The sequence below is a fragment of the Sander lucioperca genome, chromosome 6 (genome assembly GCF_008315115.2).
Source record: "Sander lucioperca isolate FBNREF2018 chromosome 6, SLUC_FBN_1.2, whole genome shotgun sequence".
Lineage (NCBI taxonomy): Eukaryota > Metazoa > Chordata > Actinopteri > Perciformes > Percidae > Sander > Sander lucioperca.
In genome coordinates this window covers 15169244-15188597 of record NC_050178.1, presented here as the reverse complement: position 1 = coordinate 15188597, position 19354 = coordinate 15169244, and the positions used below count along the sequence as shown (strand labels likewise).

Below are 19354 nucleotides of genomic sequence, written 5' to 3'. Positions count from 1 at the left end.
TGGTTTGAGCGAACCCCATAGAAACACAGTGGAGACGAGACAGCAGGTCTCATATTTCAGACACTGCAAAGTTATACATTGTTTGTCGGGCTATTTCGTTATTAAATTCACTTCTGAGACTTTTTAAAGCGAGAAATCAACTATATAAAGCTCAAATATGGGCCGTTTTACGAAAATTGATGGCTAATTGCAAATTTAGTAAGACGTGTCGGACTTTAGGAGCTCCACATGCCACTTACATAACATGTACCCCAAGGTCTTATAAAGCTAACTATGGTGTCCGATTTCAATTTAATGCATTTTTGTGAACATTAGGGATTTCGTTAGCTGCTACTGTCCCTTCAATCCTATGAATCGCGGCTAGCTGCAGGCCCTGGAGCTCCATCAGGGCCTCGGCATTTTGTAGTCCAGTAACCCAAAACCTGTGAATTTGCGTGGGTATGGAGCGTCCATACCGGCCTTCCCTTCATGACGGAGATCCAGCTAGCTAACAGCGAGCCGGGGTCTATGAAGTAGGACACGCCGGGCAGCGAGGCAGCACCGGCCGCTGTCACGTAGCCTGCTGAGCTCCTGCTTAACTGCAACACACAGTCGGACAAAATTTGCAATTAGCCATCAATTTTCGTAAAACGGCCCATATTTGAGCTCTATGTAGTTGATTTCTCGTATAAAAAAGTCTCAGAAGTGAATTTAGTAATGCAAGAGCAGGAGAACAATGTAAAAAGTGTCTGAGATTTGCGTGACCTAGATTTAGAAGACTAACTGACCTCAGATCAGTTAGTGGCCTATGTAAATGTTTGGGCGTGACAAAGATATAGACTAGAGCCAAATGAGGAGGAGAGAGGCTCGTTGAGATTTGCCCGTTTTCAGAGGCAGTTTCAAATTGTGAGATTTGCAGAGGAAAGAGGTGTCAATGGGATTTTGAGATTCTATGTATGTCCTAATTACCCACTAAACTGTCATTATTCAACTATGACAAGGTAAAATCAGGTTTGCATTCAATCACCCCTTTAAAACTAGCCAGAGAAAGAACACTTTTCTTCTCCTCTACTTCCTTCCCCTCTCTTTATCATCCCCCCCCCCCCCCTCCCCCAGGAACGGGGACTCCCAGCTCTTTGACAAGGTTCGAGGCCACGACATTAAGCTGCTACGCTACCTCTCAGTCCGCTACATCTGTGACCTCATGGTGGAGAACAAGAAGGTTAAGTTTGGCTTAAAGTAAGGAACTGTGTGTGTGTGTGTGTGTGTGTGTGTGTGTGTGTGTGGTTGTTGGGTTAGGTGCACATTGTTAGGGCTATATACAGATTGATTCTGCTATAGCTGTGGTAAGACATATTATGTAAAAGAGTTTCGTATTAAAATAGTGAATGTGCTCAAGAATGCTCCCAATGTATCTGATCTGGTGTCTTTGTTTGTGTCTGGCAGTGTCACGTCCTCTGAGAAGGCGGACAAGGCCCAGCGCTATGCAGACTTCACCCTGCTCTCTGTGCCTTACCCAGGTAAAGACAGGCCCAGCCTGAGGATCAGGGGATGCACATACATTGCTATCTGTTGGCAGATAAGTAACAAAATGTTTATGGAACAGACACAAACCAAAAGTGCTGTGGATTTCGTTTTTTTTAATAAAGCAGTTATATCTGACATAACACAATTTCAACTGACATGAAAGTGTTTAAAAAGAGTTTGCCCACCACAATATGTGTAAACATGAGAGCCCAGCTCAGAGATCTTAAACATTTCTAATCACTGTCATTTAGAGTGTTTGATTTTAAACATATGACAAATAATTACTTAATTTTCCATGTAGTTAGCCTGTAGCTAACCCTTAGAGTAATAAAGTAGGCTTTATTCGGTGGATTTTGAAGCTAATATGTGTGAATGTGTTTTTTATTTTTTATTTATTTTTTTTTTTTTTAGGGTGTGAGTTTTTTAAGGACTACAAAGACAGAGACTACACAGCAGAGGGTCTGGTGTTCAACTGGAAGCAGGTACAGAGACTGCTGGGAGTGTGTTGGGGAGGGGGGGGGGGGGGGGCTATACAGTAGCCATAGGTGTGATCACACTGTGTGTCCACTCACAGGACTATGTGGACGCTCCTCTGACAATCCCTACGAGCTTCACTCACAACCTCAACATCGACTGGACTCGATACCAGGTGACTGCTCCTCTTCTCTTCTTCTCTAACTGTGCGTCTCTGCCAGCTGGGACTCTCTCTCTCTTACTGCAATGTCAGCGCCATCTGTTGTCCAACCTGCAAAGTGCTTAGGCCATTAATCAGAACCACTGGCGCACACAGTAACCGTAACAATTACAGTGTGGGTTAACCCTCACATTGTTTAAACCCCCATAACTTTATCATGCAATCCAAAGGTTCCGTGTGTGTGTATGTGTGTGTGTATATATATATATATATATATATATATATATATATATATATATATATATATTTATATATATATTTATTTATTTATTTATTATTCTTTTTTTAAATTTTTTTTTCCCCTTTCAATTCCATGGATATAGCGCCACCCGGCCAGCCTTGCCAAAACACTTAATAAGGTAGCTGGCGTCCCGGAGCTCTGTAGAGGCTAAATACAACCAGCAACTGTTACTCGGATTTTATTGTTCTATAGCAGGGGCGGTACATTTATTTCAGCAGAGGCAGGGATATGTAGACCAGAAAGAGGGAAATCCCACACATCCCCTGGCAAATCGCACGCATTAAAAGTGTGTGTGTGTGTGTGTGTGTGTGTGTGTGTGTGTGTGTGTGTGTGTGTGTGTTTTCAGTCGTGGGACCTGGTGGAGCAGACCCAGAACTACCTGAAGCTGCTGCTCCACATCATCAACAGTGATGGTAGGTGGTGTTTGTTAGTTTTTGTTAGGTTTGACTTCAAATTAGAATATGAGAAAGAACTGCTGACTAACTAATGACTGATTGGCTTATTGGTTTCTTTTATTGATTATTTATACACCGTCAGTGTGCAGAGTCGCTGCTTTATATGACAGTAAAGATCTGTAGGTTTGGACTGTTGCTCAGAAATAACAAGCACTTTGAAAAAGTGTCTATACTATGTGCCATTTTATTGACAAAATGATTCAATCAATCAAGAACATAATGGTTAGTTGTAGTTTCATACATGGGAGTGTGTGGTGGCGGACTGCTGTGAAACATGGCTGGGTGCATGTGTGCATACTATATTATGCCAAAATATAACATTACTTCTATTTTACAGTAGAGTTGGGCGGTATCCAAATTTTGATACCGTCAAAGCTCCTCCCTATTTTACCGTGGTATATGGCATTACCGTGACTACTAAAGAATTATGACGTAAGGCTCAGACGGCGTCACCAAACTGTTGGCTTGTGCCTACACCGTTCAGAAACTGAATACCAAACACTAATACTGAAACAATAACAACATAACATGCACAATATTAACAACTTTTATTAGCAACAAATAGCAGCTTATAAAAAAGTGCAAATACAACAGCCTGACAGAATTAAATTAACATAAACATCCATATTATAACAATTATTGCAAATCAGTAGGCCTAAATTAAAACACAGTCCAGTCTTCTTTCCAATATTGTTTTTAACGAAAACCAAATAAAAATACCTGAATCAATTAAAAAAAAACACACACACACACACACACACACACACACACACACACACACAGTGCGAATAGGAACTGTGTGGCAAGTGGCAACAAATATAGTCAAGATTTGAAAAAAACAGCATGTTTACTTTGTCCGGCTTTAACAGGGCACGTTGTGGACTGACAACTTTACCTGCGGTGCTGAAAACCCGCTCCTATGGTGAGCTTGTGGCACAGACGCACACTTTTTACTTTTGGGCCACTCGCGACATCTGGAGAAAACGCCCGGCAGCACATTTCCACCAGAGAAGTGGGTCCTCGTCTCCTTGAGTAACTGGCTCCAAACAGTAGGCTGTTATTTCAGCTCCGGCTCGGTCCTCTACGGTGCCGACGGGACCTGCCACTGCATCGGCTTGTTTTTGCAGGAGACTTCCCAGAGTCATCTTTTTTCGTGGAGGTTCGGGTTGCGCCTCTCCCTCTTCCACTCTGATGGCCACTGGACCTGCTGGTGCTTGCCCCTCTAAGCTCACGATCTCAGCCTGTAATTCAGCCTTGGTCTCAGCCAATGCGTTGTCATCAGTCTCATATCCTCCACGGTAACGAGGGTCGAGGAAAGTGCATTTTCGCATTAATTTGCGCACTGAATCGGATTCATACTTGGCCTCCAGCTTTGTTAGAATTCCTGTTTTTATTGACTTTGTTAGCTGGAGGTCGTTTTCTGACACAGCCACCACGTTGTCCCTGCAGAGCTGGAGTATGGGGAGGATAGAGGAACTGGTCACATAATTTTCTCCTGACAAAATATCAGTGAAGTCACCGACTGGTTTCAGTGTGTCATGAACAGCTTTCAAGACGTCCATGTCCTGCCAGGTCAGGGACAGGCTGCTCCTTCTGTCATCAGACAGGACATGTCTGATCGCTTGGGTCTGCTCGAGGATGCGCTCCACCATTGCCAGTTTGGAGCCCCAGCGAGTTGCGCAGTCCTGCCGATGGATGGATGAATGAATGAATGAATTAATGAATAGGCCTAAATAAACGAATAAATGAATGAATGAATGAATAAATAAATAAATAAGCCCATTAATGTATATTATTCCATTCTATTCTTAGTTACGTCATCTAACCTTAACATATTCAGATACAAATTTATGCTTACCGTAATGAGACTATGTTCTGGGAGTCCCAACTCCACTTGCTTCTTGTGGAGTCCACGCTTACGTTGCCAGCTATGTGAAAAGGCCCTGACAATATTACGGCATAGTCCAAGGGTGCGCTCGTTTTTTTGCCTCTGGTCATGCAATGCATTTGTGACAGCCAAGTTTAGATTGTGACCGAAGCAGTTAAGTCACGGCCAATGCAGGGACCTGATTGCGGCAGAAATGTTGGCAGCGTTGTCAGTGGTTATGGCTGAAAGTTTTTTCTCGTCAAGTTGCCAGTCCTGAAGTGCAGCTCTGAGCGCAGCAGCAAGATTGTCCGCCGTATGACTCTCAGGAAAATACGTTGTTTGGAGGCATTTGGATTCAAGTTTCCACTCAGGTGTAATGGTGTGGACAATCAGGGACATATATGGTGTCATGTTAACTGACGACCACATGTCAGTTGTTAAGGAATAACTGTCTGCCTCTGACAGCAGCACTTGAACCTTGTCTCTAACTTTATTATATAAATGTGGGACGGCTGTTTGTGAGAAATGTTTCCGTCCAGGCAGCTCGTACTGGGCATCTAGGACCTTTACCATGTCCTTAAAGGACTTTTTTTCCACCGTGTGGAAAGAGAGCATTTCCTTCGCCAAGTATTTTGTCACTGCATCAGTACAGGTTTTCCAACGGACACTGTCCCTTTTGTACTTTGTTGTTTTCCCGAAGGCCCCCATTATCGTCGGCTGCGTATAACTGGCGGTGGACCTAGTTGTTGTTGGTCCTGCATCGGTATCAGCGGGAGGCGTTGAAACTGTTGCACTGAGTGAACTCAGGGCCAAATGCATCCTTGCAGCAGTGAGTGGGTGGTTGTTTCGGAGATGCCACCTTAGGTTGGAGGTGTTTCCATCTCTTGCGGTCACCTTTTTATTGCACAATTTACAAATTGCCTCGTCAGTATTTACTGCCTCTCCCTTCTCATTAGGTCGGAACCCGAAATACTGCCAAACTGCAGAAGTCGTGTTCTTCTTCGAGACCAGGTCACTCTGTGCGCGACTTGCCATCTTTACCCCCCTCTCTTTCTCCTCCACACTGTCACGTGATGACAACCACACATAAGCATTTTTAGGCATTAAATAAATTATATTTAATATTTAATCCTTGTCTCCTGTATAAGTGCATTGCATTTTTTTAAATGACGGTATTGAAACTGATACCGTTGCTATTTTTAAGACCCTATTACCGTATTATTGCCCAACCCTATTTTACAGTATCTTTATTCAAAAAGGAAACTTAACTAACTCAAACTTCACAGCTGCAGCCACACCTTCCACACTTTACATGACTTGATATTCATCCAAAGATATTAACAATCATATGACTGTAATGCCTCTAAAGGTGTGTGTGTGTGTGTGTGTGTGTGTGTGTGTGTGTGTTGTAGATGAGAGCGGTCTCCTGGTGCACTGTATATCGGGCTGGGACCGTACGCCTCTGTTTGTGTCCCTCCTCAGACTCTCCCTGTGGGCAGTAAGTTCCTTGTTTTTTCTCTCCATCTATTTCCACGTCTCCTCTCTTCTCCCCTGGTGTCTCTCCACCCGACAGCTCCAGCATTCATTAGTGACTTGAGTAATCCCACGCTGAATCCACATTCACACCTACTCCACACACAACTCAGTTACCATTTTAATTAGCCTCTTCTTTATTCATTGCCTTTATTAAAATAGAACCCTTCTGTTCTAAATATGTAATCTTTTTCTTAGGACATGGTCCACACTGGAAGCTTCTCATCAAAGCACAGAGCACACATGGAGTGAGAAATCCCATGTGGTGTCCAGTGGACTGTTTGCTGCTGTGTTTATGTAACAAGGGATATTTGACTTAATTTTGTCATTATTCTTCACAGGATGGCGCCGTGCACGCCAATCTGGAGCCGGCCCAGATCCTGTATCTGACCATCGCTTATGACTGGTTCCTCTTTGGGTAAAAATCCTCATTGAAATTGTCCCTATCATAACTTCATGGTGAGCCATTCTCACATTGCATTGGCCTGCAGAAATACTTAGGTGCATTTGCAACTTCTCTGTGCCATCTGGTTGGAGACGCACCGTGTTAGTCTGCGACACATGACACACACACACACACACACACACACACACACACACACACACACACACACACACACACATACTCGCACACATACTCGCACACAAACATTTTATGTTTGAAGTAATCTTCTTATGTTATATGGAGTAAAATAAAAGCAAATCATGGTTTCATAATACCCATGATGCTCCCCAGTGAAGTGGTTGATTTCTGCTTTGATTAGCTGAATATTTGCTGACTCAGCCCCGGTGATATACAGCCAGATAGTTTGGATCTTAGGTGCTGATGTTCTATATCACTTACTTAAACTCCCTCTGCGGCCCCAAAACACTGGAGGGGAAAGGAACTCTGTTAATGCTCGTCAATACACTGAAAAATGACATTAGAAGAACCTCTCTGTCAACTGCTTTTCTAAGATCTATTTCTTTAGCAGTAGCTGCAGCTTTTTGATCCTCATTGGATCTCACTTCTGTCAAACTATTTGCATCAAAGATGTCAACTAAAGCAGGTTTTTGGGGATTAATTCATGTTCAAAGACTTTGTTACTGCGTCTTCACATGGACTTCACATGGACAACATGGGATTTAGTTGAGTATTTGTTTGACATTATTAAGTGCTGTAATGCAGTTTTCTGTTTGTTTCCAGTCACATGCTGCCAGATCGACTCTCCAAAGGGGAGGAGGTAAGTTAAGGTTTTTATTTTTTATTTAATTTATTTTTTTTATTTACAGATGAGAGACTGACAGGTACACAATATTACATGCATCAAATCATCATCCTAAACAATTGATAAATAATATTCTTTTAGGACAGTTTTTGAGTTTGAAACACATTTGTAGCAATCAGGTTTCTTCTGTTCTGAGCACTGATGGAAATATTTAGACAATAGCATAAAATGAAGCATATGAAATGGATACGCAAAAACTATTGGCTTCATCGGTTTGTAATTTCAAACAAAACTAGAACTGCAAGCAGTTCTGACGGGGTCCAAGCCTCGCGTCACCCCGACGACCCGCCAAAGTCAAACCCAAAGCGTGACGGGGGCGAGGCAAACGTCAGGAAATATCACAACATGTGAGCTTCAAGGTGTGTAGTTCATTGAAAATGCAAACTTTTCGTTTACATTCATTTAAAACATCCATTCTATCATGCGTTTGTTTTGGGTTTAATAGGCCACGCCCGTTTTGACCATTCAGTACACCACTGGAGGTGTTGCCACAGGAGTGGCCCTAGATGGCACCCTCCAAATATCGTAAAAATCGCATGAGTTGTTCCTGAGATATAAACTTTTTGTATGTGTAGCGCTCCCTGTTGGCCAACCTTTGGCCCAACTCTGTTTACAGAGCCTCAGAGTGGCATGGCAAACAAGAATCTTGAATTTGGTGTTGATAGCATTTACTTTGGCCGAGATATGCCAAAGTGTTTTGGCAGGCATACGCGGCTCCCAGCGCCCTCAGGCTTGGACCCCTAATAAGGTCATGTTTGTGTCAAAGCAGTTAAAACAATCATTTGAAAACATTGGAACATACTTAGTTGTGATCCAACTTTACAGGAAAGTCTTTATTTTAAAATAGGCACGAGTTATGTTATCTCTACATAGGCCACCCAGAAAAAGGTCCCTTTTCAGAATGACTGTTTGATGATGTTAATCAAATTAAAGTTTCCATTGGTTTTGATCTACTACTTGTATTGAGAGATGTGTTTCTTGGCTTAGACTGTTGTAAGTTGTGTTGTATAGACGTTAGCTCTCAGCACCACCTAGTGGTCAGAGTAGAAGTTACAACTTTTTCACCCCACCCCCTCGTTATATGCACCTGTGATTGATAGATGTGTGTTTGACCAAGGGCGTTTTCACACCGACAGCCTTTAGTTCGGTTGAATCAAACTAGAGTTTGTTTGCCCCGCTGGTGCGGTTCGTTTGGGCAGGTGAGAACGCGGCAATCGAACTCTGGTGCGCACTAAAAGCGGACCAAACAAGTGTACCGAGACCTGCTTGAAGAGGTGGTCTCGGTACGCTTTCAATCGAACTCTGGAGCGGTTCGTTTGTGGTGAGCCCGTGATCCGTACTCAAACCACACCAACTATATGTACTCCGCAAGTCTGAACTAATGTCTCCTGTAGTCAGGTGTGTTTAGCAATCTGCGATGCAGCAGAGCATCAAACTGTAGCAGCTTGCAGTGTTTCTATCACAGAAATAGACTGCAGTCAAGCTTGCCGTCCGTCACTCGTATCTCCGTGGTCAAACCAGCTGCTGCTAAAATTGGAGACAGACGCCGGCAGAGCAGAGCGAAGTCTCAGTGACCAGAGCAGATGCAGTAACGTCTCTTGCGAAACAATGTCTGATAATTTTAATGAAGTGAGCTGGTTTGACCACTAGACCAGAACACAGGACCTTCTTCCCATATTTACTTTCTTGCTCCCGCCCCCAGACATATCCGACCAATAAGAGGGCTGGACGTTCTTGCCTGATTTGTAATGACGCATTTTGGTACGCTTGGATTTTTCCAGGTGTGAAACCAAACCAAACCAAACCAAACCGACCGAGGGCAAATCGCTCCAAGTTTACTAACTCACCAACTGATTCGGACCAAAGCAAATGGACTACAGGTGTGAAAACGCCTCAAAACTATTTGCTGTTGTGTATTTGTGTGTAAGATGATTGTAAAGTGAGTGAGTTTGCCTGTGGCCAAATGGATGTAAATACACATGACGTTATGAAGAAGACACTCAGTGCAAGAACAATCTTTTCTGCAGAGCCCAGCCCATACCTCAGCGTGGCCTGTCATTGGCTGATAACACAATTATTGTGTTTTAGGACACAATGATTGTGTTATTTTTTTGTGTTTATAAAAAATAATGACAATCAATATATAATTTTCTTATCTATTGATGATGGTATTGGCCTTATAAATGTAGTATCAGTCGCACTTAAAGTGCCCATATTATGAAAAAATCACTTTTTTTGGGATTTGGGGTGTTATGTTGTGTCTCTGGTGCTTCCACACACATACAAACGTTGAAAAAAATCCATCCATGCTGTTTAGAGTGAGATACGGTTTCTGAATGTGTCCTGCCTTCAGTCTCTGGGTGAGCTGTTCAAAATCGGCACGGCTTGTGACGTCACAAGCCGAAATAAGCAGGCTAACCGCAACCATTAGCTCGTAGCGTTAGCGTGCTAACGCTAGCATGCTACCTCGTTCTCAATAGCAAAGCACTGCTACAACACACACAAGTTCACCATAATCTACAAAAGAACTACTTACATGTGCGCCCTCATTTAGAAGTCTCCCGCTAATCCTGCCTTGTAACTGACCGAAGTTGTAGAAAGAGCCTTTCTTTTACTGTCTATGGAGCTAGCTAGCTGACATGATCTACATCTGAGCTACTGCGCATGTGCAGTGCAATCAAAGATAGTACAGAAGAAGAAGAAGAAAAGAGGTCTCACTCTGTAGCTAAAACAGAGACCAGGTGAAAAGAGGAGCTGCAGCAGTGAGAGAGAGCGGTGCAGTACAACAAAAATATGGTATTTTTTGAAAATTAAACCATGTAAACCTATTCTGGTACAACCTTAAAATACAATTATGAACCTGAAAATGAGCATAATATGGCTGCTTTAAAATGTGCAGGCACACGGGAGCCTCATTAGAGAAAATGTGTCGCTGGTCTAAACAATTAACATTAATCCATGTTCTGCTGTCAGGCTTTGAGAATCAAAGAGAGGGCTCCTTTATTAACAGCCAGTGACCACAGAGAGCAGGATGACATCAGAGATCATGTTGCTTCAGGCTGGTTTGTACCTGGTGCTAACAGCTAGCTGTAGTATGTATGACTACTGTCTGATGTGAAGGACAGCTACTGGCAGTGATTGAGTTTGGATTTCTGTGTTTCTTCTCTGATTGAAATGTTTTTCCTCCCTCAGATTTTCTTTTTTTGCTTCAATTTTTTGAAGCACATTGTCTCAGAGAAGTTCTCCGCTGTTAAGAAACAAAGGTGTGTTATTTCATATCATTATGCTCTATACATGTCTGTCATGTTCTAAGTAGGGATGGGAATCGATTCGCACCTTCTGATTCAGAGGCCAACGTTTCTATTCTAAACCGATTAGCGATGCATCTCGATGCAACAGTTTTTTTTATGTAAATTTCCATGCTTGATTTTTTAAAATATACATATAAATCTAAGTTTGCTACTCAGAGTTTGCTTCCCAGACAAAGCAGCTAGACAAAGCTTAGATTTTGACATATACAGTATTTGTCACACACAAGTTTTAATGAAATGTTTTGTCTACTGAGGTTTTTATTTTGTAGTCATTCCATGCTTAAGCCTTAAATATGCTTTTGAAAGTCACCTTCTCTCACAGTAATATTCCATGTCAGAGGCCCAGTCATGTTTAAAGGTGGATAATTGGCTTCTTAGAACATGAAACATGAGGTGGTCAGATGTCATGGTAGATGAACAGCCTAAATGTGTTTTGCCTAATTATTTTAAGTATGTCTTATTAGATCATGTGTATATATACAACATTCATTTTTATATTTTTCCTTTTGGCCATTTTTGTGTTTTTTTTTTTTTTTTTTTTCTGCACTCTTGCCTAAACTCTAAGTTGTTGTCCATTATCCCATCCTCTTTCAGTCACTCTGTTTTTTGATTTGTACTTGTCTGGAGACAGTAAAAAAGTAGTAAAAAAACTTTTACATAAAATAATCTTTTTTAAATAAATCTTTTTTTTAATAATCGATTATTAACTTATCAGAATCGAGCATCGAATTGTTCTAGAGAGAATTGCGATGCATCTAAGAATCGTTTTTTTTTTTTCATCCCTAGTTCTAAGAATGTATTTATTATAAAGCTGTAGTTATCGGTTGCTAAAGTTTTATACTAACACTCATACAAGAAATAAGTAACTAAGTGAATTTGCTTAGACAAATGTCAGCTGTGTGAATCCAGTATTCTTTCTCTTCTTCTGATCTCTGATGTTATGTCATCATCATGTTTTTCTTTCAGAAGGAAGAACTCCCACTTCAAAGACAGTGATTTCACTATGGAAGACCTTTGCCAGTTAAGTAGGTGTCATACCTTCCTCCCCACACATAGGGTTCCTCTGACAGACCGCTGATGGGTGTGCTCATTCAACCAACAAATGAATTGTGTTTATTTCATTAGTATTATGATGTTTAATTGGAGTAGTGCAACTACTTTTGTACCGTCAGCTAGTATTAGAAAAGTGACTGTGGAGTCCAACTGCTTCTATCCTCTTGAGCTCTTGATGTTTGGTGAGGTAGAGCGCCGCCTCCTGCGTCTGGTCTGATGTAATGAGTGATACCAGAGGCTGTGACATGCTGTCGGCCCGGACACAAAGCAATCAGACGGTGGCTGAGAACACTGCGCTTTCATCTCTTTAGAAAACCGCAAGGCTTGATTCCAAAACATCTTGCGTCACAAAGCTTTATGTCTGCAGGCTTTTAACAATAGTCAGTTGCATTTGCATTAGAATACGAATGCACAGTTTATCAAGTTCAAATCTATACATGTTGTGTCATTTCTGTTAAATACAAAGTTTTTACAGTTTAAAGTACATTTATAGACACTTCTGGAGGAGGAAAGGAAGAGAGAAGCTGCTGATGAACAATGCTCAGAATATGCCTTGAAAGCAGCTATGCAGTTTTACACTAAAAATGATCTTCAGAGGTTGTTGGATATTGTGTACTGTTGGTGCAGTAAATGGAAGTTTGAATTTTGTCATTCACTGAGCTTTACAAATACTTTAATTTACTCTAGATGAACATCTGAACTTAGAAGATGAATAAAAGTGTTCTGAGACACTGGGAGCTAAGCTATGTAGGTTATAAAACAGTTTAAAATAAACTTATGGATTATGGTGCAGGGGTCTGGCGTTATTGTAAGCAAACAAAATGTGACACAGTTCAGAGCTGAGCAATGCGCTGTTTTCTGGCTGTGCAGTATGTGGTGACATGGGATGGAAGCCATTTGAAGTGCGTCTTTTTTTTTTCCCCAGATGAACCCTAAAATAATCTCGTCAAGTTTAAAAAAAAAAAAAAAAAAGTATTTACGAATAAAGACCGGAACACATTGAAAAAGGAAGGAAAATTTGGGCAGGATATTCATTTTAACCGAATTGATACGACCAGCTAAAGACAGAGGGAGTAGTGACCATCTCTCAAAGTCCTTCTGTATTCGGGTGAGGAGAGGGGTAAAGTTACATTTGAAGAGATTCTTAAATTGGTCTGTAACTTGAACCCCCAGATATGTAAACTCCTCAAGAACAGTTCTAAAAGGTATTGTGTGAAGAGGGTATTTGCGGGCTGCAGCGTTTATGGGGAATAATTTGCTCTTATTGAAATTCAGTTTATAGCCAGAGATGTGACCAAATGAATCAAGAACAGAAAGCACGGTGGGTATGGATGTATCTAGCCTAGAGACGTAGAGGAGCAAATCATCCGCATAGAGCGAAACCCTGTGCTAGGTGCCGTCCCTGTTCACACCAGTGATATGATGATGAGATTGGAGCGCAATGGCGAGAGGCTCTATGGCGACTGCAAAGAGCAGGGGGGATAACGGGCATCCCTGTCTCGTACCCCTAAAGAGAGGGAAATAGTCAGAGTGGTTGTTATTAGTTCTGACAGAGGCGAGTGGGTGGATGTACAGTAATTTCACCCAGGCTATGAACTTCTCACCAAAGCCGAAACTTTCTAACGTACAGAAAAGATAGCCCTGCTCCACTCTATCGAAAGCCTTCTCGGCATCTAAGGAAATTACGATTTCTGAGTTTTTCGAGCTGGAGAAGTTGTACAGAACATTAAATAAACGTCTAACATTAGAAAAAGCATATCTATTTTTAATAAAGCCTGTCTGGTCGGGGGAGATTACAGAAGGCAGGATCGTTTCCAAACACATAGCCAGTAGCTTAGCTAAGATTTTATAATCAACATTGAGTAACGAAATGGTAAGATCCGCAGGAAATAGGGTCTTTGTTTTTTTTCAATATCAATGAAATGGAGGCCTGAGATAAGGACTCAGGGAGAGAGGCAGAGTCGAATGAATAGACGTAACATGTTGGTTAGGAATGGGGCCAGCTTGACTATAAACTTCCTGTAAAACTTGACAGGAAAACCCTCCGGTCCCGGGCACTTAGAACACTGTGAAGAACCTGCCGCTCGTGAAACTTCCTCCACTGTCAAAAACAAAACAACATGATGGAATCTTTGAAAAAATGTATTATATTACATTAATTAATATCAACAATATAGTGGAACTGGTGCAGTTCATATCACTAAGGTAGGAAAACATTCAGAGCAAAACAACAATTACGAATGAACTGGCTGAACATTCAGTAAGCCAACAGTCAACAGGTCTATAGTGAACAAATTCAAGAAATTCAAATTCCTATTAAAAAGCTGTTATTAAGAGCCATTAGCTCTACTTGCAAGAAAATATTCTACTTTGAATAAACTTTACCATTTTAGACTCCCCTCCTGGCATTTCATATATTACAGTCTGTATGAATTCCCACACATGTTCACACTGCTTCTGGGAATTTAATGTCAAAGACAAAGAATGCCTTGAAGCAGACATCAATGGCCTGAAGCAGTGCTTCTTGTTCCAGGGCCTGTCCAGCTATTATGACGAATGCCTGAAATGCACTCTGATCATTTCCCAGCGTCAGGATGTAGGGGTATGGTTTGCATGCCTTGGCCTCATGGAGGTACTCCACCATGTTTATTCCAGGCTAAAAAAGAAAGAATACAAGAGAGCAAGTGAGAGAGTGTGAGTGAGTAAGGACCAAATGTCTACCGACCACTACAGTAGAATTAAAATATAGACATTGTGAAGACCATTTTCCTGGTCCTTACTAGAGAAATTATTGTTTTATGATAAAGTCTAGTTAGCTTTACAATTTGGAAAAGATTCAGTGCATCTCTAATTCAAAAAGTTGAACTGTAATAGTCTGCATTTCATTGCACATAACGAAATATTCCAAACCTTTTTTAATTAAGTCTTGATGGTTATGGCATATAGTTCACATTACAGAAAACAATTTTAAAAAGGACTCAGACCTCAATTGACCTAAAAAGCCATGAATCGATTGATGATCTATCATTACAATAAACATGCTCAGAAAATGTGTACGGCCCACCTATCTGACTATCCTATCTGGCCGACAGGCAGCCGGGTTAGGTGGTCTTAGGTGGGCTGCAAATGCTTTGTAGATTTAATGGGTTAAAATACAAAAGTGTCAACCTTCTGATAAATATGTTAATTTCTGCACTCAATACTTTGTTGGTGCCTGTTTTAGAACAAATTACTGCATCAGTGCGGTGTGGTACAGTCAGAGGTAATCAGCCTGTTGCACTGCTGAGGTGTTCTAGAAGCCCAGGATGCTTTGATAGTGACCAACGCATTGTAAGCATGTAGAATGGCTATTTTCCGAATACTGTCAGGCTATATTTGATCCCTGTCCCCAAAAGTATAGTAAAACAAACCTGGATATGCACACATTCTTGAGCTCAGATATGTTGATAAAATGATTAAAATTTCCCCTTTAGATGTGCTTGAGGACTTACAGGCTTATGGTCGATGAAGGCCAAGCTGCATTCCTGAATGGTGTGGCGAACCACTTATGCACCGCTGCCACGGCCAGCTTTGTAAGTTGAAGGTGGAAGGCTGGCAGCTGCCTCAGGGCGAGTTCCCCAACGCCATCTGTAGGAAGACATGGGTGTCAGTAAGATGTGGAATGGCATACCTGTGATTTTGTCATTCAATATCCAACTAAAATAAAACCCATGCTAACTGTTACGTGCAGTTAATTCCCGCCCTGCAGCTGATTAGTTTGTAGTTTAGTTAATCCTCCTATTATTGGGCCGGAAGGCGGCAGAGATCTAAGTATTTAAAAGAGTACCGGAGTACAGTCGCTGCGTTTCTGTGGCAGTAAACGTGTCACACACACCCTTAACTAACTGTGCTATATTCAGAGTTGTACAAGATATTCAAGGCTGACAATGTTAACATGACAACAGCAGAGCTGGGCATGCACACACACACACACACCCCGCAGCCTCATAGTAGAGTCACTAGCTCAGCTATGCTGTGGATGGGAAAACAAATATTTCTTACCTTTAAATCTTTCGACAAGGTCTGTCAAAGTGTTAATGACAAAGCTGTCCATTGATCTGAAACAAACACAAAAAGAGCTTAAGCAAAAATACAATTGCTATTGTATTAACAATTCAGACTATTCAGATTGCATACATGTAAATTGTCTATGTTTTTACTTCACAAGAATATTTGTGGCTGTTCACAGCATAGCCTTCAGGTCACGACTGTCAGTATAACAGTCTACAGCAGTGGTTCCCAAACTTTTTATTATATATTTCTTAACCCTTCACTCAAGTGGCCCTTGTCGTTTGCCAGGCCGACATTTTAAATAAGAATTTGTTCTTATCTATTGTGGGTCACCACATTACTTAAATAAATGCACATAAATGCATTTAGTCAGACATATCAGGTTATCTCACTGTTTTTACTTGTCTTCTGTCATACTTTAATCAGTCAAACACTGTGTTATGCCTTCACATTTCACATTAAAAGCTTCAGGAAAAACAAGCGCGTTCATTTATAGCCAGTTAAAATATTATAGCTAGCAAAGCAACTAACTGACAGCCTGTTGGCTAGTAAACTAGTTAACTGGCGAATCACCTGGCTAGCTTGAAACTAGCTGGCAAATTAGCCTGGCGAACTCAATAAACATGACCATATGCCCATGGGCATTATAAACTTGTTTCATTCATTCATTAATATAATTCAGACCAAACGGATAAGCTGTAGGCTATCCGTGCTTCCATGATAACGGCTAGCTTTTACCCTTACCCTAACCTTTTATTATTTATTTGCCTCGCTGGATGATCAGTCAGTTTCTCTGCTGTGACGAGCGCTCGGTGTGTGGACTCTGGTGATGATGTGATGACGTTCAAAGCACAAACAACCCACGTGCTGGGTCAACCGATGTATGTTGGGTTGATGGATTTTGACTCAACGCATGAGTTGCACAAAATAACCCAAATTCCATATAAATAACCTATAATGGGTAAAACATTTCATAACCCAGCGGTTGGGTAGATGAAATAACCCAGCTGTTTTTAGGGTGTAGGGAAAGGCGCTCCTTGTATACTGATGGTAAGGAGGAAGTTGCATAAATGTTATCCAGCTGTAGTATACAGGTCATCAGCTCAGACATCTTCTTTTTCTTCTGTTTTCTCGCAAAAAAGGTGTATGACATGATTTGCCCCCTAAAGAAGGCTTTAAACATCTCCCACAGCAGGGATGGTGAGACACCAGGCGTTTTGTTATTGGCTCTAAAAAAGTCAATCTGACCATTTCGAAATTGAATCGAAACACCATGGTGCACACAACACCGGTCCCCCACCCACTACTAAGTCTAAAGTAAGCGGGGCATGATCTGATATAACAATAGGATTATGAGAGCATGAGCGGACAGAGGGTATAAGTCTGTTGTCAAGAAAGAGGTAATCAATGCGGGTGTAGGTGCGGTGGACAGGGGAGAAGAATGAATACTCCCTTCCCGTGGGATTGAAAAAACGCCATGATTCTGAAACAGAGAATTCCTGAAGAAAAGTTTTGATAGCCTTAGAGGATTTGGATGGGTTACTAGTAGGGCTGAACGATTTTTGAAAATAATCTAATTGCGATTTTTTTCCCAAATATTGCGATTGCGATTCGATATTCGATTATTTTTTTAAGCTCTTTGTCTTCTGTATTATTCAACAAAGACAAACAATAAATCATTTTATAGTATGAACAACACACAATTACACACTAGACAGTTAAATAAGTAAAAAAAAAAAAACAAAAAAAAAAAACATATATATACACACAACAGTGTATTTTTTTTTTTTTTACAGTGCACAGAGAGGATCTGCCTCCAGCCCCTCCCCCTCGGGAAGTTGCGTGCTGCTGTGTGCACTTGTTCAGAGAGGCTATCGTTGCGTTAGCTAGTTGCTGGTGTTCTTGCCATGGGATTAACTGTACTAATAAAACTGTTGAAACCCCGCGGCCACGCTGCTGTGAAAGCTCCCCGAACGTCCTTTATCAGTCTGATTGTTACCCCTCTCAGTGGCAGCTCCTCCACTCATATCTTTATAACGGAGCTAGCTAACTGCTAACCAGAGCTAACCGCTAATCAGAGCTAATTGTTGCCTACCGAGCCTTGAGTTCTGTGTGCCTGTTTTCATTAACTGCATGTATGGATTCGAGCCCGAATAAAACCCTTCATTTTATTAAAATGGCTGTAAAACTTTTAAACTACAACTCAGTTGTTTGAATGACAGAAATCTGCTGAAGGTACGACGTAGCGTTAGCGTGCTAGTTGATGCTTTCTCTGCGGAGTGCAGACTGATTTGCTCTCGCGGGTCATGTGACCAAATCGCAGCCTTTGCGATTAGGAAATCGCATTTTAACATATCGCGATATTATCGCAAATGCAATTAATCGTTCAGCCCTAGTTACTAGGTTTACTAGAGGATTGATCAAGAGGGCCCAGCCAGCAGTTAACCCACGGATGTTTCATGTAATTAACCATCAACAAATGAAGTGAAAGTGGTAAAAAGGACAAAAAATTAAAAAGAATTATAATGAGCCAGCATCCTCTCAAGAAGAGTTATATTGCGGAGGCTGATTTTCTAGCACACCTCAGGCAAGTGAGATATACAGCCCATCAGAATTTTACAGTAACATACTCACTAAATGCAGGATCATCAGTGTTTAGTGGCTAAGGATATGTTGGTTACAGGTCGAGTCTCAGCACCATCGTTCCCATCACCCCTGATTTGGAGAGTCAGCCCTTCTTAAGTTTTTGTTAATAAAATCAGCAGCAGCAGCGGGGTCGATGAGAGTGCCGCCTGGAAAAGTGATCCTCAGTTCGGCTGGGTAGTAAAGGCCAAACTTGACCCCTGGGCAGGCGTGTAGAAGACGCTTAGTGTTCCCAAACTGAGCGTTTTTTTGCCACGGACTGGGTATAATCAGGGAAGATGGACAGTCTCTTTCATGGTGTAGTAGAGGGGCATCTTTTCCTGCCTTGCATAGGATCTGTTCCTTGATATGAATATAGTGAATTCTGATGATAAAAGGCCTGGGTGGGTCCCCCTCCTTGGGTTTCCTTCGGAGAGACCTGTGGGCACGGTCCAAGAGGGGTTTTTCATCCAGGCCTAACGGGTCCTGTATGAGATGAGCGATAAAATATCTCGGATGAGGACCCTCCAGACCCTCAGGAACACCCAACAGGCAAATGTTGTTGCGTCTTGTTCTTCCCTCTAAATCTTCACATTTAGCTTGAAGCACTTTAACATCAGCTTTAAGGATATTCACTGTGTTGCGTAGAGCAGCCAGATCATCACTTCAGGTGGAAGCTGAGAGCTTAAGGTCCTTTATTGTGGAGTCATGTGAACTCACTCATCTGTAGTGTAGCCACAGTCGACTTCAGCTC

The 19354-nt window shown here is 41.6% G+C and overlaps 1 protein-coding gene across 4 annotated transcripts in view; it reads left to right on the top strand.

Annotated features, from left to right (window-relative positions):
- mtmr14 (myotubularin related protein 14) overlaps positions 1-19354 on the top strand; it is a 50023-nt gene that overhangs the window by 10629 nt on the left and 20040 nt on the right. For all 4 annotated transcript variants that reach the window (XR_004897528.1, XR_004897529.1, XM_036001817.1 and 1 more), the window contains exons 6-15: positions 1096-1218; positions 1426-1499; positions 1918-1988; positions 2081-2155; positions 2788-2854; positions 6176-6261; positions 6638-6714; positions 7483-7519; positions 10757-10827; positions 11842-11900. Coding sequence is in view for 2 of the 4 variants with exons in the window: in XM_036001817.1 (XP_035857710.1) it covers positions 1096-1218; positions 1426-1499; positions 1918-1988; positions 2081-2155; positions 2788-2854; positions 6176-6261; positions 6638-6714; positions 7483-7519; positions 10757-10827; positions 11842-11900 (740 nt within the window). In the remaining 2 variants the exon portion in view is untranslated. The remainder of the gene's footprint in view (positions 1-1095; positions 1219-1425; positions 1500-1917; positions 1989-2080; positions 2156-2787; positions 2855-6175; positions 6262-6637; positions 6715-7482; positions 7520-10756; positions 10828-11841; positions 11901-19354) is intronic.